Below are 15163 nucleotides of genomic sequence, written 5' to 3'. Positions count from 1 at the left end.
AGAGAGAGAGAGAGAGAGAGAAAGAAGAGAGGAGGGAGAGAGAGACCAGGAGAGAGAGAGAGCGCGAGAGAGAAAGAGAGGAGGGAGAGAGAGACCAGGAGAGAGAGAGAGCGCGAGAGAGAAGAGAGGAGGGAGAGAGAGACCAGGGGCCATATGCAATTCACTTTTTCACCTGAGTTTTCTCCTAGGAGATAATTTTTCATCTTCGATTTATAACAACTTTTTAGGATTTTGCAATGGAAAAAGTACCAAAAAGTAGGTGAAAAAGTACTATGAAAGTTATTTTGAGTATTTGTTTGCTTGTTGGTGGTTTAAAAGGCATTTTATTGCCAAGTTTGAACATTTCACCTAGGAGAAAAAGCGTCAACAGCCAGCCCAGCCAAGACCACCAACACAGGCTGACAAAAGCCCAAATAAAAGGAACGATAGAAAGCTGCATGGACCAATACCTAGAGCAGCGTTTTTCAACCGCTGTGCCGCGGCACACTAGTGTGCGGGGGGATGTTTCCTGGTGTGCCGTACAGGTCTGGCCTCTCGCCAGACCTGTTCCTACTGTAGGGTGCAGGAGGGGGAAGCATCGCTAGAAGGAGGGGCTAGAAGGAGCCTGCACTTGCCACCGCTAAATGGAGGGGGAGAGAGGCAGAAGGAGGGGTCCCAGGTGAGGGAGGGGGGGATATTTCCCCCCTCCCCACCGCTGCCTCCACTGCCCCTCCTTCTAGCGCTGCTTCCCCCCTCCTGGGCATCTATACTGGGGGGAACTGTACTAGCTATACTGGGGCAATTAAACTAGCTATACTGGGGGCAACTAAACTAGCTATACTGGGGGCAACTAAACTAGCTATACTGGGGGCAACTAAACTAGCTATACTGGGGGCAACTAAACTAGCTATACTGGGGGCAACTAAACTACCTACACTGGGGGCAACTAAACTAGCTATACTGGGGGCAACTATACTAGCTATACTGGGCACTATACTAGCTATACTGGGCACTTTACTGGCTATACTGGGGCACTACCTACCCATACTGGGCACTATACAGGGGCACTACCTATCCATACTGGGACTATACTAGCTATACTGGGGCAACTATACTAACCATACTGGGGCAACTAAACTCCCTATACTGGGGCAACTATGCTAGCTATGCAGCCGCAGCCCCCCCCCCCCATAGCCTGCTGCGCACGGCACTGTCCACTAGGTCACGCAAACACCCGCGCCGCCCCTCCCCCGCCGTTCCCCGGAGAAAAATATGGTCAGTAAGTGTTCCCCGGGCCAGAAAAGGTTGGGAACCACTGACCTAGAGGAATGGAGAAGTGACATAAAGAACTCCCAGAAATGCACTGTCTACCAATCACTACAGAGGGAGTACACAGTGGCTCCATATCTGGAGAGGCTACACCACCACAAAGACAGACAGGCCTTGAGCCTGTACCGTCTGAGCGCCCACAACCTGGAGATACAGGGAGTGCAGAATTATTAGGCAAGTTGTATTTTTGAGGAATAAATTTATTATTGAACAACAACCATGTTTACAATGAACCCAAAAAACTCATTAATATCAAAGCTGAATCTTTTTGAAAGTAGTTTTTAGTTTTAGCTATTTTAGGGGGATATCTGTGTGTGCAGGTGACTATTACTGTGCATAATTATTAGGCAACTTAACAAAAAACAAATATATACCCATTTCAATTAATTATTTTTACTAGTGAAACCAATATAACATCTCAACTTTCACAAATATAAATTTCTGACATTCAAAAACAAAACAAAAACAAATCAGTGACCAATATAGCCACCTTTCTTTGCAAGGACACTCAAAAGCCTGCCATCCATAGATTCTGTCAGTGTTTTGATCTGTTCACCATCAACATTGCGTGCAGCAGCAACCACAGCCTCCCAGACACTGTTCAGAGAGGTGTACTGTTTTCCCTCCTTGTAAATCTCACATTTTATGATGGACCACAGGTTCTCAATGGGGTTCAGATCTGGTGAACAAGGAGGCCATGTCATTAGTTTTTCTTCTTTTATACCCTTTCTTGCCAGCCACGCTGTGGAGTACTTGGACGCGGGTGATGCGAGCATTGTCCTGCATGAAAATCATGTTTTTCTTGAAGGATGCAGACTTCTTCCTGTACCACTGCTTGAAGAAGGTGTCTTCCAGAAACTGGCAGTAGGACTGGGAGTTGAGCTTGACTCCATCCTCAACCCGAAAAGGCCCCACAAGCTCATCTTTGATGATACCAGCCCAAACCAGTACTCCACCTCCACCTTGCTGGCGTCTGAGTCGGACTGGAGCTCTCTGCCCTTTACCAATCCAGCCATGGGCCCATCCATCTGGCCCATCAAGACTCACTCTCATTTCATCAGTCCATAAAACATTTAGAAAAATCAGTCTTGAGATATTTCTTGGCCCAGTCTTGACGTTTCAGCTTGTGTGTCTTGTTCAGTGGTGGTCGTCTTTCTTACCTTGGCCATGTCTCTGAGTATTGCATACCTTGTGCTTTTGGGCACTCCAGTGATGTTGCAGCTCTGAAATATGGCCAAACTGGTGGCAAATGGCATCTTGGCAGCTGCATGCTTGACTTTTCTCAGTTCATGGGCAGTTATTTTGCACCTTGGTTTTTCCACACGCTTCTTGCAACCCTGTTGACTATTTTGAATGAAACGCTTGATTGTTCGATGATCGCGCTTCAGAAGCTTTGCAATTTTAAGAGTGCTGCATCCCTCTGCAAGATATCTCACTATTTTTGACTTTTCTGAGCTTGTCAAGTCCTTCTTTTGACCCATTTTGCCAAAGGAAAGGAAGTTGCCTAATAATTATGTACACATGATATAGGGTGTTGATGTCATTAGACCACACCGCGTCTCATTACAGACATGCACATCACCTAATATGCTTAATTGGTAGTAGGCTTTCGAGCCTATACAGCTTGGAGTAAGACAACATGCATAAAAAGGATGATGTGGTCCAGATACTCATTTGCCTAATAATTCTGCACTCCCTGTAGAGACAGGGCGACACAGACAGACATGGAAGCCCCGGGAGGAGAGAGTGTGCACTTCCAGAGACTCTCTGCCCACATCCCAGATTTCACCTTAACAGATGAGGATAGGAAACTCTATATCCTACTGGGGGAAGAGGAAAAAACTGTGCAAATAGCAGCCAGATATATCACTGCCTGCCACCAACTGAGAGGAACATGATACCACATGGACTGTATAACCCCATACTCCCCTCTCCTATGGGCTGTATACCTATACCCCCCCTACCCCCCATGGACTATATATCTCATCCCCCCCATACCATCCATTTGACTACTTAAATACATTTGGGCACGGACAGGACCCAAAATACAGAGGAATCCTATTCATCACCTCTCTGGCAAAAACTACAGCTCATCAGAAATTATGGATCATATTACACGCTTGTGGAGAATTTCCGCAGTGTCATCGCGCATCTTGTGCGCTGACCACGGAACCAATTCCACAATCGTTACACCCATGCGGAGCCATATAACAGGTGCAAAAATAGCCTACCACCATGGTCTGATTTTAAGGTAATCACTGAAAAAGACATCTTGGATATCCTCTCAAACCTTCGCCAGACTACCTGCGATCTGGCCCCTGGCCCCACTAAGTTCATGTTGAAATGCCCTGAACTATTTACACCGGCATTCCACAAAATAGTCAATGGTTCCTTACAAGAAGGGTGGTTTCCCTCTACTCTGAAAGAAGCAATCGTCAGGCCACTACTCAAGAAACCATCCTTAGACCCAGATGCTCTACACAGCTACAGACCTGTCTCAAACCTCCCCTTTCTGGGAAAAGTTATTGAAAAGGCTGTCTACCTCCAACTTGAAGCCAGGCTCTCCAGAAACAACATCCTTGACCCTCTTCAATCTGGCTTCAGGAAATATCACAGCTGTGAAACAGCCCTCACCCAGATTTGCAATGATCTGCTCATTGCAAGAGACAAGGGTCAATATTCCATCCTGATTTTGCTCGACCTCTCAGCGGCTTTTGACACAGTCGATCATGAAATCTTGCTCAACAGGCTACAAGAGTACTGTGGCATTGTTCTACGGTGGTTCAACTCCTTCCTGGCTGGCAAAACACAAAGGGTAGCCTTAGGGCTCTTCCTCTCCAACCCTGTACCACTAAAATAAGGTGTACCTCAGGGCAAAATATTATCCCCTTTACTTTTCACCATGAACATGTTGCCACTTGGAGAAATCATACAAAAATGGCGTGACATATCATTGCTATGCTGATGACACCCAGCTATATTTGTCATTCAAACCTGGCGTCACAGACCCTACTCCACAAATAAACGCATGCTTAGCTGAGCTTCAGGAGTGGATGAATAATAATTGGCTAAAACTTAATGCTGACAAAACTGAGGTTCTTGTTATCGAGGGCCAGGGCTCAACAGCAAAGCAGCTCCAGTCTCAACCAACACCGCTAAGGATAGTAAGCTCAGACCTGAACAACTCAGACTGTGTGCGCAGCCTGGGAGTACTGATTGATGGGAAATTAAGCTTCAGGAATCAAATCTCAGCTGTTGTGAAACATTCCTTCTTTCATCTAAGGAATATTGCAAGGATTAAACACCTAACTCCTTCAGAGGATCTTCCAACCCTAGTTCATGCCTTCGTCACATCAAGGTTAGACTACTGCAACGTCCTCTACACAGGCATGCATAAGAAAGACTTACGCCGCCTGCAATTAGCACAGAATGCCGCCGCAAGGCTGTTAACGAGCCAACCGCGCCATTGCCACATAACACCAACCCTGTGCTCACTCCACTGGCTACCGATAAAATGGAGAATTCTGTTTAAGATTGGCTTACTGACATTCAAATCCTTGCACAATCTGGGCCCTGGATACCTGAAGGTCTTGTTGCAACTGCATCACATCCCCCACAATCTTAGATCAAAAGGACGTAACACCTTGGTCACCCCCAGAGTCCACCTCAAAACCTTTGGAGACAGAGCCTTTTGTCATGCTGCCCCTACACTTTGGAACTCCCTGCCACACCCAATGCACATTCTCTTTCACTGGAATCTCTCCTGGCATAGAAGCTGCCATGTCCCCCCCCCCCCCCCCCCCTTCTCACATTCCTTATTTACAGAAGTAAGAGATGCTATCTTGACACATTGACACACACATTGGCTTTGAAGAAACAGTCCTAATTACTCATCCCCTATGCTGATGAAAAGGCATTATTTACCTCTTGGTAATTAGCTCAATAAAACAATTAGGTTCCTGAAGTCTCTGCGGTTAGGGGCGGTCGGGCAGGCCTACTTAAACAGGCTACTAAATCTACTTTGAATGTAAAATACAAGGTAAAATGAAAGTTTGTTTTAATAATGAAACAGATTGTCGGCATGCATTTTTCATGTGCTATAGAAATGTCCTGAGTGATAAAAAATGTGCTCGGTTTACTTTAAGTCTAAACTGAAAACCTACCTCATCAGTCTGGCATTCATGAACATCTGACTATTTCCTCTGTAACACAACCCAGCCTGCAACCCTGTATTAATCTGAGACACAGCTATGCGCTGTGAGTCCTATGGGAGAAAAGCGCTTTACAAATGTTATTGTATTATTGTATTGTATTGTATCCTCCACACTCCTATGGACTGTGACTATAGGACCCCCCATGTTAATTTTTTGTTTTGCTTTTGCAATGCTAAATGTATTTGGTCCTGCCAATAAAGCTTTTTGGATTTGGACCAGGAGAGAGATAGAGACCAGGAGAGTGAGAGAGAGAGAGAGAGAAGAGAGAGGAGGGAGAGAGAGAGACCAGGAGGGAGGGAGAGACCAGGAGAGAGACAGAGAGAAAGATGGGTGGAGAGAGAGAGGAGAGAGACACAGAGAGAGAGAGAGAGAGAGAGAGAGAGAGAGAGAGAGAGAGAGAGAGAGAGAGAGAGAGAGAGAGAGAGAGAAAGAGAAAGAGAGAGAGAGAGAGAGAAAGAGAGAGAGAGAGAGAGAGAAGAGAGGAGAGATAAACAAGCAAAAATCACTGAAAGGTCAGCATGACTTAGATGTGCTGTGCCTGGTGAAAGTATTCATCACCACCGGGGCTTGCCACGTTTCATTACCAAACAACCTGGAATGAAAATTGATATTTTCTTCCCCCCCTGCCCGGCAGGTGGGTAGGATGGGGAGGGTGTAGCGTGTGTGTGCGTCAGCAGCACCATTTTATTTTTAAAAAAAATAGCTACGACTTTAATGGTGCAATTCTTTTTCAACTGCGGTACAAACAATAATTAATAGGGATAGTGGTATAGGTATTGACACTTTCAATCAATTCTTTTTGGAGCAAATTTTTGCTCGGTCTCGCATATGGTGCCCATACATGGTACATTTATTTTCAAAGATAATAGATAATAATTTAGTTTGATTATTCCGTTAGATTGAATATAAAGATTTTTTCCAACATGTCCAATCGGATTCTTATTGAAAAAAAGTGGATAAAGGTTCATTTTTCTTGATTGTTTTTTTCACTTTCATTTGATTCAATCATTTTGGTAGAATAAATGGGAAAAATCTTAGCACACCCTGCCACCAGGATAATAGTCTATTCCTCAACACAACAATGCTCCAAATCCCAGATGACTAGATAAATCGGGTTGATTACAATAACAATAAATAATGGTGATGCCACAGAAAGTACAGGAGATGAAATGAGCTGTGTGGACAGGTCAGGTGACAGTCAATGAGACTGCACTATACATAAACATAGTCAAAAAGTTAATTTCATAGTGTATGAGAAAGATTGTTCTGTGGGGTTTTTCTCACATACAAGCATGCTCAGACCAAAGAAAGGCAGAAGTAACCCACATGGCCACTTAAATATGGCATGCGCATTACACTTCCACCTAATTCATACATGTCTAACTCCGGCCCGTGGGCCAAATCTGGCCCTCGGAGCCATCAGATTTGGCCCTCAGGTGGTTTCCCCACTTTGCATTAGGTTTGGCCCACTTTAGAACACCAGAGAAGCAATATTGGAGGGTAAGCCCTAGAACACAAGGAAAGCCATATGGGGAGGGGAAACTGTATAGGAGAGGGAAGGATGCCACTAGACACCAGGGAACTGTATAGTGGAGGGAGGAGGCATTAGACACCAGGGAACTGTACAGGGGAGAAAGGACCACTTAACATCAGGGAACTGTATAGGGGATGACAACAGGGAACTTTATAGGGGAGGAGGGGGACACTAGACACCAGGGAGCTATATAGGGGAGGAATGAGGCCACTAGAAACCAGGGAACTGTATAGGGGAGGGAGGACCACTAAACATCAGGGAACTGTATAGGGGATGGATCATGCGGTAGGAGGCGCCCATACAATATATATTATATTAGTCCTGCAAATAGTATCTGAAGGTAAGAATGTAAGTTCTTACCTGTTTATGAAGTACTCAAGACAGGTCAAATATAACAGATTTATTTAGCACCTCGACAACGCGTTTCACAACATACAGTCACTTCCTCAGGTCATATAACGTGCTAGGAATCTAGAAAAGGGTCTGGAGGGGGCTATGAGACACCAGGGAACTGTATAGGGGAGGTAGGTGGTCACTAAACATTGAGGTCAGCCTGCGACTTGGTCTCAGAGCTCAATTTCAGCCCACTTTGTATTTGAGTTTGACACCCCTGATTTCTAATTCTAGAACATAAATGTAAACCAGTACCGTACCTGCCCAGAGACACCCTGTCTTCTCATCTCATCCAGAAACTGCATCTTCAGGACCACCCGGGGGTCCATTCTTGGGGGATACGGAAGACCGGTTATGATCACGGCACGGCCATTGTAATCTGCGAAATCCAAGCCCTCGCTAGCCTGGAAACAGAGACGGTAACAGTGATATATACTAACAACTAGTGTGCACAAAACACAAAATAGGCTTTTATAGTGTAAAGTGTGTAATTCTATTTAAAGAGACATTGAAGCGAAATAAAAAATTATGATATAATGATTTGTATGTGTAGTACAGTTAGGAAATAAAACATAAGGAGCAGAGACAAAAGTCTAATATTGTTTCCAGTACAGGAAGAGTTAAGAAACTCCAGTTGTTAACTATGCAAAAGAGCCATTGAGCTCAAGACTTCCAAAGTCGCAGAGTGCTCTGGCTCCTGAAGCTTGTTATCTCAACTGTCAATCACTGTATTTTCTTTTTCTCTCCAAAGGACAGGTCAATAGTTCACAAGACTGCTCTGTAAAATCATTTAGAATGCTGAGTAGTGTGTAAACTGCAAATATTGGAGAATGATGCAATGTTATAAAAAAAAACGCTATATACCATATTTTTCACACCATAAGACGCTCCGGACCATAAGACACACTCAGGTTTAGAGGACAAAAACCAGGTAAAAAAAAAATACCAAACTTGGTGCATTCATGATGCAGAGGCGTCTTCCTCCCCAATTATGTCACCTTTTGACATGTAGTGTCCCCTTGTGTCCTTTTCTGTACATGTGTGTTCTCTGCGGTACCTCTGACCCTGTGTCCTTCCATGACCTTGTGCCCACCTCTTTCAATCTCTGACCCTGTGTACACCTTTGTCCCACTATGACCATGTGCCCTCATCTGTCCCTGTGTCCACTTCTATCCCTATGTTCACCTCTGACCGTGTCCTCTGTCCACCTCTGACCCAGTGTCCACCTCTGACCCTGTGTCCTCTGTCCTCCTATGACCCCATGTCATCCCTTGTCATACCGTGCATACGTGGCCCTCATGTGTCCCCTCTTTCCAGACTCCGCAATCTTCCTCTGCTCTCCAGCCATGTGACAGCACTATGTCCTCCAGCGCGTCGCTCTGCAGTGTCCCGCCGCGCCGTTGCCTGTGAGGTATGAGACTTCCTGCAGCCTCGCTCTTTGCTGTAACCAGACACTGGTCCGGGGTTTCCTAGATCATGGCAGCTGACAACGGGAACATCACTGTGAGGAAGATCGGTGGGGATCGCTTTGCACGAGACATGGCTGCAGGGCTGAAAGCTGTTGAATGGAGGATGGATTCATGCGCCATGTCCCGCCGCGGCATCAGCATGCGTGGGTAACTATAGTAACCTAAGTTGCTGTGCTCTTACTGGATGCTCAGACTCGAGGGGCGGGACCATAGCTCTTTCAATGGGGCCAATCACTGCACTCTCTGCTAATCTAAATGTGTAGTGATTGGCCTCATTGACAGAGCGGGGTCCCGCCTTCGAGTCCCGCCATCCAGTAAAAACAGAGTAAATCAGGTTACTATAGTTATAGTTACCCACAGCACGCTGAAGCCGCGCGGTGGGACATGGTGCAGAACAAGCGGTGGGGTAAAGAGGAGGACAAAATGCCATGAGTCTCATGACATAGTACTGTCACATGGGACAGTGGAGGAATGCCACGCACTAGAGAGGGGGACACAGGAGGACGCGTACGGTATGTACCGAACTTGGATATGCACTGGCCCAATTTCTTTGTATCCGGACGCACTGACTCCCCCCCCCCCCCCACCCAATTTTGGGGGAGAAAAAGTGCGTCTTGTGGTCGAAAAATACGGTAACTGAAAATAAAAATGAGAATATTTTCTTTGCTACTAATGTTCTCGTAATTGTCCGTACTACACAAACAATTCATTATATCATAATTGATTTTTTTTTCGCTTCAGTGTCTCTTTAAAACAAAGAGACTATCCCTAAAAAAGGAAGAGATATTTAAGGGGGAGAGTATAAAATCAGTTATTCTAACAATTGGAGATTGCTGGAAACTCATTTTTTGTTAATATCACCTAAAACAACGACGGGTTAAAAATTAGAACTTTGGAAAACAGGCAAAATATTACTTTATCATACTAGTGCCTTTGGCTGATTTTAACAATTTTGCAGCTTGCACTGAAACAGTGAGAGCGGGTTTATGCATGTGGGTCCTGTGTGCAAGGGCTCACAATGTCAGTGCTCTTAACTTGTTTTTTTTTTCCATGGAAATTAATAAATGTTGAGCAACCGTTTGGCGGGGTGCTCAAACTTCGCCATATCGCGGTTGTTGGACGTGCCAGCTAGAGGGACGAACTAGCTAAATGAAACACAATTTTTGCTTATTGCCTTTAGGTACACTGAGCCTGTGACATGTTGTCCAATAAAACATTCCTGTGGAAATAACCCATATACTGTGTGCAGTTAGCACAGTGGCAACAGCTAATCAGTGGCTGTTACCTGTGCTGGCACAGTGGCGGCTGCTAATCAGTGGCTGTTACTGCTTCTGGCACAGTAGCAGTTGCTTATCAGTGGCTGTTACTGCTGCTGGCACAGTGGCAGCTGCTAATTAGTGGCTATTACTGCTGCTGGCACAGTGGCGGCTGCTAATCAGTTACTGTTACTGCTGCTGGCACAGTGGCGGCTGCTAATCAGTGGCTGTTACTGCTGCTGGCACAGTGGTGGCTGCTAATCAGTGGCTGTTACTGCTGCTGGCACAGTGGCGGCTGCTAATCAGTGGCTGTTACTACTGCTAGCACAGTGCCAGCTGCTAATCAGTGGCCGTTACTGCTGCTGGAACAGTGGCAGCTACTGATCAGTGGCTGTTACTGCTGTTGGCATAGTGGCGGCTGCTAATCAATGGCTGTTACCCCAGCTGGCATAGTGACAACTGCTAATCAGTGGCTGTTACTGCTGCTGGCACAATGGCGACTGCTTATCAGTGGCTGTTACTGTCACTGGCATAGTGGCAACTGCTAATCAGTGGCTGTTACTGCTGCTGCCAGCTGCTAATCAGTGGCTGTTACTGCTGCTGGCATAGTGAAGGCTGCTAATCAGTGGCTGTTACCGCTGCTGGCATAGTGGCAGCTGCTAATCAGTGGCTGTTACTGCTGCTGGCATAGTGGAAGCTGCTAATCAGTGGCTGTTACTGCTACTGGCATAGTGAAGGCTGCTAATCAGTGGCCGTTACTGCTGCTGGCACAGTGGCAGCTGCTAATCAGTGGCTGTTACTGCTGCTGGCACAGTGGCAGCTGGTAATCAGTGGCCGTTACTGCTGCTGGCATAGTGACAGTGCTAATCAGAGGCTGTTACTGCTGCTGGCACAGTGGTGGCTGCTAATCAGAGGCTGTTACTGCTGCTGGCACAGTGGTGGCTGCTAATCAGTGGCCGTTACTGCTGCTGGCACAGTGGCAGCTGCTAATCAGTGGCTGTTACTGCTGCTGGCACAGTGGCAGCTGGATAATCAGTGGCTGTTACTGCTGCTGGCATAGTGACAGTGCTAATCAGAGGCTGTTACTGCTACAGTGAGGAACTTGCATAGACACTGTTTCTTCCAATTGTGGAAATGGAATCCTCTGGTAGCTGAATTAGGTTTTATAAGACTATTACTTGTACTAAGAGTGCCTGTATATACTATATTTCTTTTAAAAAATAGAGCTTTCCTTTGCAAAACAAAATAAGGGACATGCAACATAAACACAGGCAAAAAGAGTGCAGTTTTCATAGAGGGCTTTGTGGCGATGCTAAATGGCTAGTAATCAATCCACCGCCCCTGCTGGAAACCAGACAGGCATAACTGCGTGTATTCATATTAAAATGACAGTTATTGCACATAAAAATATTACTATTATTTAGTATTTTTAAAGTGCCTACATTTTCCGCAACGCTGTACAGAGTATATTGTCTAATCACTTACCTGGTTCTCAAAGGGGCTCACAATCTAATCCCTGCCATAGTCATATGTCTATGTATGTATCGTGTAGTGTATGTAATATTGTCTAAGGCCAATCTGGGGAGAAGCCAGTTAAGTTCTTTTGTATGTTTTTGGGATGTGGGAGGAAACTGGAGTGCCCAGAGGAAACCGACGCAGACAAGGGGAGTCCGGATTTGAACCAGGGACCCAGCGCTGTTAGGCAAGAGTGCTAACAACTACACCATGCTGTCCAGGGTTTCTTGAATGCCAAGGTATTGCAGCTGGTGTACACAGCACTTTAACTGCAAGTTTTGAATATTCGTTGAGATTATATGAAATACGAAGGACGTGCAACTCAATACATTTGGAGCCGGCTTGCATTGCATTTTTCCTATTTTCTGCCGCCTTTGGCGTCAGTTCCTGTCTACTTTAAAGCACACCTGACACGAGAGGGATATGGAGGTTGACACTGAATTTTGTTTTAAACACTGCACATCGCCTGGCTGTCCTGCTGATATACTGACTGGATTAGCCACATGCTTGTTTCAGGCAACTGGTATTGTTTAAAAGGAAATAAATATGGCAGCCTCCGTATCCCTCTCACTTCAGGTGTTATTTAAATGAGTGAGTGGGTGGCTGGTTGAAACCAAATGCAGCCCAAACATACAGCAAAAGCATCTTAAGTGCATTTTGTTAAAATAAGCATTACTGTACACATTGCCTATATAGGTACATTCTGGGCCGGGCTGCTCACACATGTGTAGATGGAAACACACTGTGTTGCTATGCAGGGAGGCGGGCAGAGGGACAACAGGTGGCGCATGAGTGATTTCCTGTGGGGGAGGGCGTGAACAATGGGATCGGCGGGGATCAGTGTCGCTGGGGGTGAATAGATCAGCCAGGTGGATCGCTAATGGGTTGGGGGTCTGGGACCACTGTACACATGCCTCAGCCAACTTAAGTCAGGCGTGTGTATGGACCATAAAACTTCCTACAGGCATCCACACGTGGCAGTATGTGAAGGAGCAGTCTGACTGTAAGGGAGCCCATCTGCTGTTCTTCAAAAAAAAAACACACACACACACAAACTGCCCAAGCATTCCTATTCAGTGATGGAGAATAGGAAGTCTCTACTGGTTGGGGCATTTCCCCTGCAATGGCATGTTCGTTTCCTACACTTATCTTTAGCAGGCAGACAGAGAGCGGGCTATACTCACCTTTCCCCGACATACAGCAAAGAAGCTGGCACCACTGCTGGTAGAAGCCTGCACCTTCTCATAATAGGCATCCATGATCTGGAAGGCAGCAAAACAAAATAACATTGCCAGTGTGAACTACTGCAGAGAACGTTTACTTCACCTGAAAAAAAGTGGGTCCATAATATTAAAGAACTATAAAAAGGGAAGGAAAAAGTCAATGACATAAACTCTGTTTCTGTACAATGGTACAGAATTATTATTATTGATTTATATAGTGCCCGCATCTTCCGTGGCACTGTACAACAGCACACAGGGTATAACAATACAAGACAATGGTGGATTAAGGCTGATGCAGTGAACAAATCAACTACAGATTTTCCACACAGGGGTGGGAGTTATGTACACACATTACACATCATTTGGAGACAGAAGGCGAAGAGGGCCCTGGCCAAAAGGCCTTACAGTCTAAAGGTTTAATGGCCCATACTCACGGGCTACACAAGTGGCCTGTCACCAGCACACGTGAGCGTGTGCGCGACAGCTCGTCGCCAGGTCCCTCCGCGTACACACGCGGAAGAGGGATCAGCTGTGCGACGGAATCTGTCGCCGACGTTCCTCCCCCTCGCCGGAAGCGCCGTCTATTTTCAATTATGTTGCTGTCGCTAGTCCACATACTCACGCGGACTAGCGACAGTTGCGGCGGCAACTGTCGGCAGGCGATTGACTGCGGCAATCGCCTGGCGACATCAGCGACGAGTGACGGTTCGAGGTGCGCGCTCGTGCAACGCCTCATACTCACGGGCGACCTGTCACCGCAACACGTGCGCGCCGCGTGTCGCTGCGACAATTGTAGCCCGTGAGTATGGGCCATAAGGGATAGGACAATAGGCATACCTCCCAACTTTTTGAGATGAGAAAGAAGGACACTTAAGCCACGCCCCTGCCACACCCCCGATCACGACCCCATCACACCCCTAGTCACGCATACCATAAAGATTTCATAAGAAAAATATGTTGTTTTAGAATTCAAACCACACTGGTCCTTTCTATCCTGGTTCATTTTCCTTCATATTAACATTTTAAAATTAGTAATATATCAATTTAAAGGATAAGAATAAAGTTTAGAGTCAAACACATTTTTAATAGAGAAATATATATTTTTACATAGAAAGAGGGAACAAATGAGGAGGAAAGAGGGATAGGGCTCCAAAAAAAGGGACTGTCCCTCTGACAGTTGGGAGCTATGCAATAGGTAAATAAAAGCTGTGTATGAGATGTTAGAAATGGTGGTCAGTGGGCAGTGTCCTAGGTAGGAGATTATGCTTGCCAGTGAGTCATCAGATTGCGCCTAAAATGGGTAAGTATGGGTGAGTGGCAGATGTGTTGAGGGAGGATTTTCCAGGGGAGGGGGGAGGAGCGAGAGAAGTCTAGTAAGTGGGAGTATGAGGAGGTGAGCAGAGAGGAAGACAGGAGAATAATACTGTTAGTAGAACGGAGATTACACGTAGGATGGTATCTGGAAAGAATACTCCAGTGTAAGGGCCCGTTCACACTTGTTCAGGAACCGTATCCGTGTTGTACGGTTTTTTAAGCGAACAAAAACGGAGCCACGGACCCCAACATTAAAAATAGCAGCCGTCTTCACTCTGGTCAAGAAACAATCCGTTCATAAAAAGTTATCGGAGAGTCCGGATTTTGCACTTTTTCCCGGAGCCCGGATCCCCACGGAGGCAATGAAAGGCAACACAAAAACAGACTGTTGTTTCAACACAGAACTTTGCAAAGGACACGGATGCCAAAACAGATTTCCTAAACTTCCTGCTTCCTACCTATTGCCAAAAATATGCTGGATGAATCACCCCAGGTACCCAGATTCCTCCCCTCCCCCGCTTCTGCTGGATCCCGCCAGCTGTGCTGCCGCTAGCTCGCTGTCTATAGAGCTGCTCACAATTCCCCTTGCTTCGCTTCCCAGCACTTGTAGATCATCAGCCTGGCTCCCCCACTCTGCATCCCATTGCCCGACAACAGTCAGATAAGCGTGGCCCGCAGATTTGATAAGGGAGGCGAGTGGTGACGGCGCGTATACAGAAAGTATACTGTATACACCGCTCGCCTCCCTCATCATCACTGCGGGCCACGCTAATCTGACTGTTGCCGAGAATTGGGATGCAGAGCGATGGAAACCGGGATTATTCAAAAATATATTCAGCACTGCTGTAGCAGATAGATTGGTCCCTTTAATACCTTCTCTCCACAGAAAGGACCATAACAGAAGTGTTGTTGACTGTAGCCAATCATTGAATGACCA

The 15163-nt window shown here is 46.1% G+C and overlaps 1 protein-coding gene across 11 annotated transcripts in view; it reads right to left on the bottom strand.

Moving 5' to 3' along the window:
• Positions 1-15163, bottom strand: part of RTEL1 (regulator of telomere elongation helicase 1) — a 441366-nt gene that overhangs the window by 236037 nt on the left and 190166 nt on the right. For all 11 annotated transcript variants that reach the window (XR_011025114.1, XR_011025113.1, XM_068262473.1 and 8 more), the window contains exons 21-22: positions 12874-12951; positions 7710-7853 (exon numbers count right to left, since the gene is read on the bottom strand). Coding sequence is in view for 9 of the 11 variants with exons in the window: in XM_068262473.1 (XP_068118574.1) it covers positions 7710-7853; positions 12874-12951 (222 nt within the window). In the remaining 2 variants the exon portion in view is untranslated. The remainder of the gene's footprint in view (positions 1-7709; positions 7854-12873; positions 12952-15163) is intronic.

This window comes from Hyperolius riggenbachi, chromosome 12, assembly GCF_040937935.1.
Source record: "Hyperolius riggenbachi isolate aHypRig1 chromosome 12, aHypRig1.pri, whole genome shotgun sequence".
NCBI lineage: Eukaryota > Metazoa > Chordata > Amphibia > Anura > Hyperoliidae > Hyperolius > Hyperolius riggenbachi.
The sequence above is the reverse complement of the archived record's forward strand: the minus strand, read 5'-3'. Positions and strand labels throughout refer to the sequence as shown.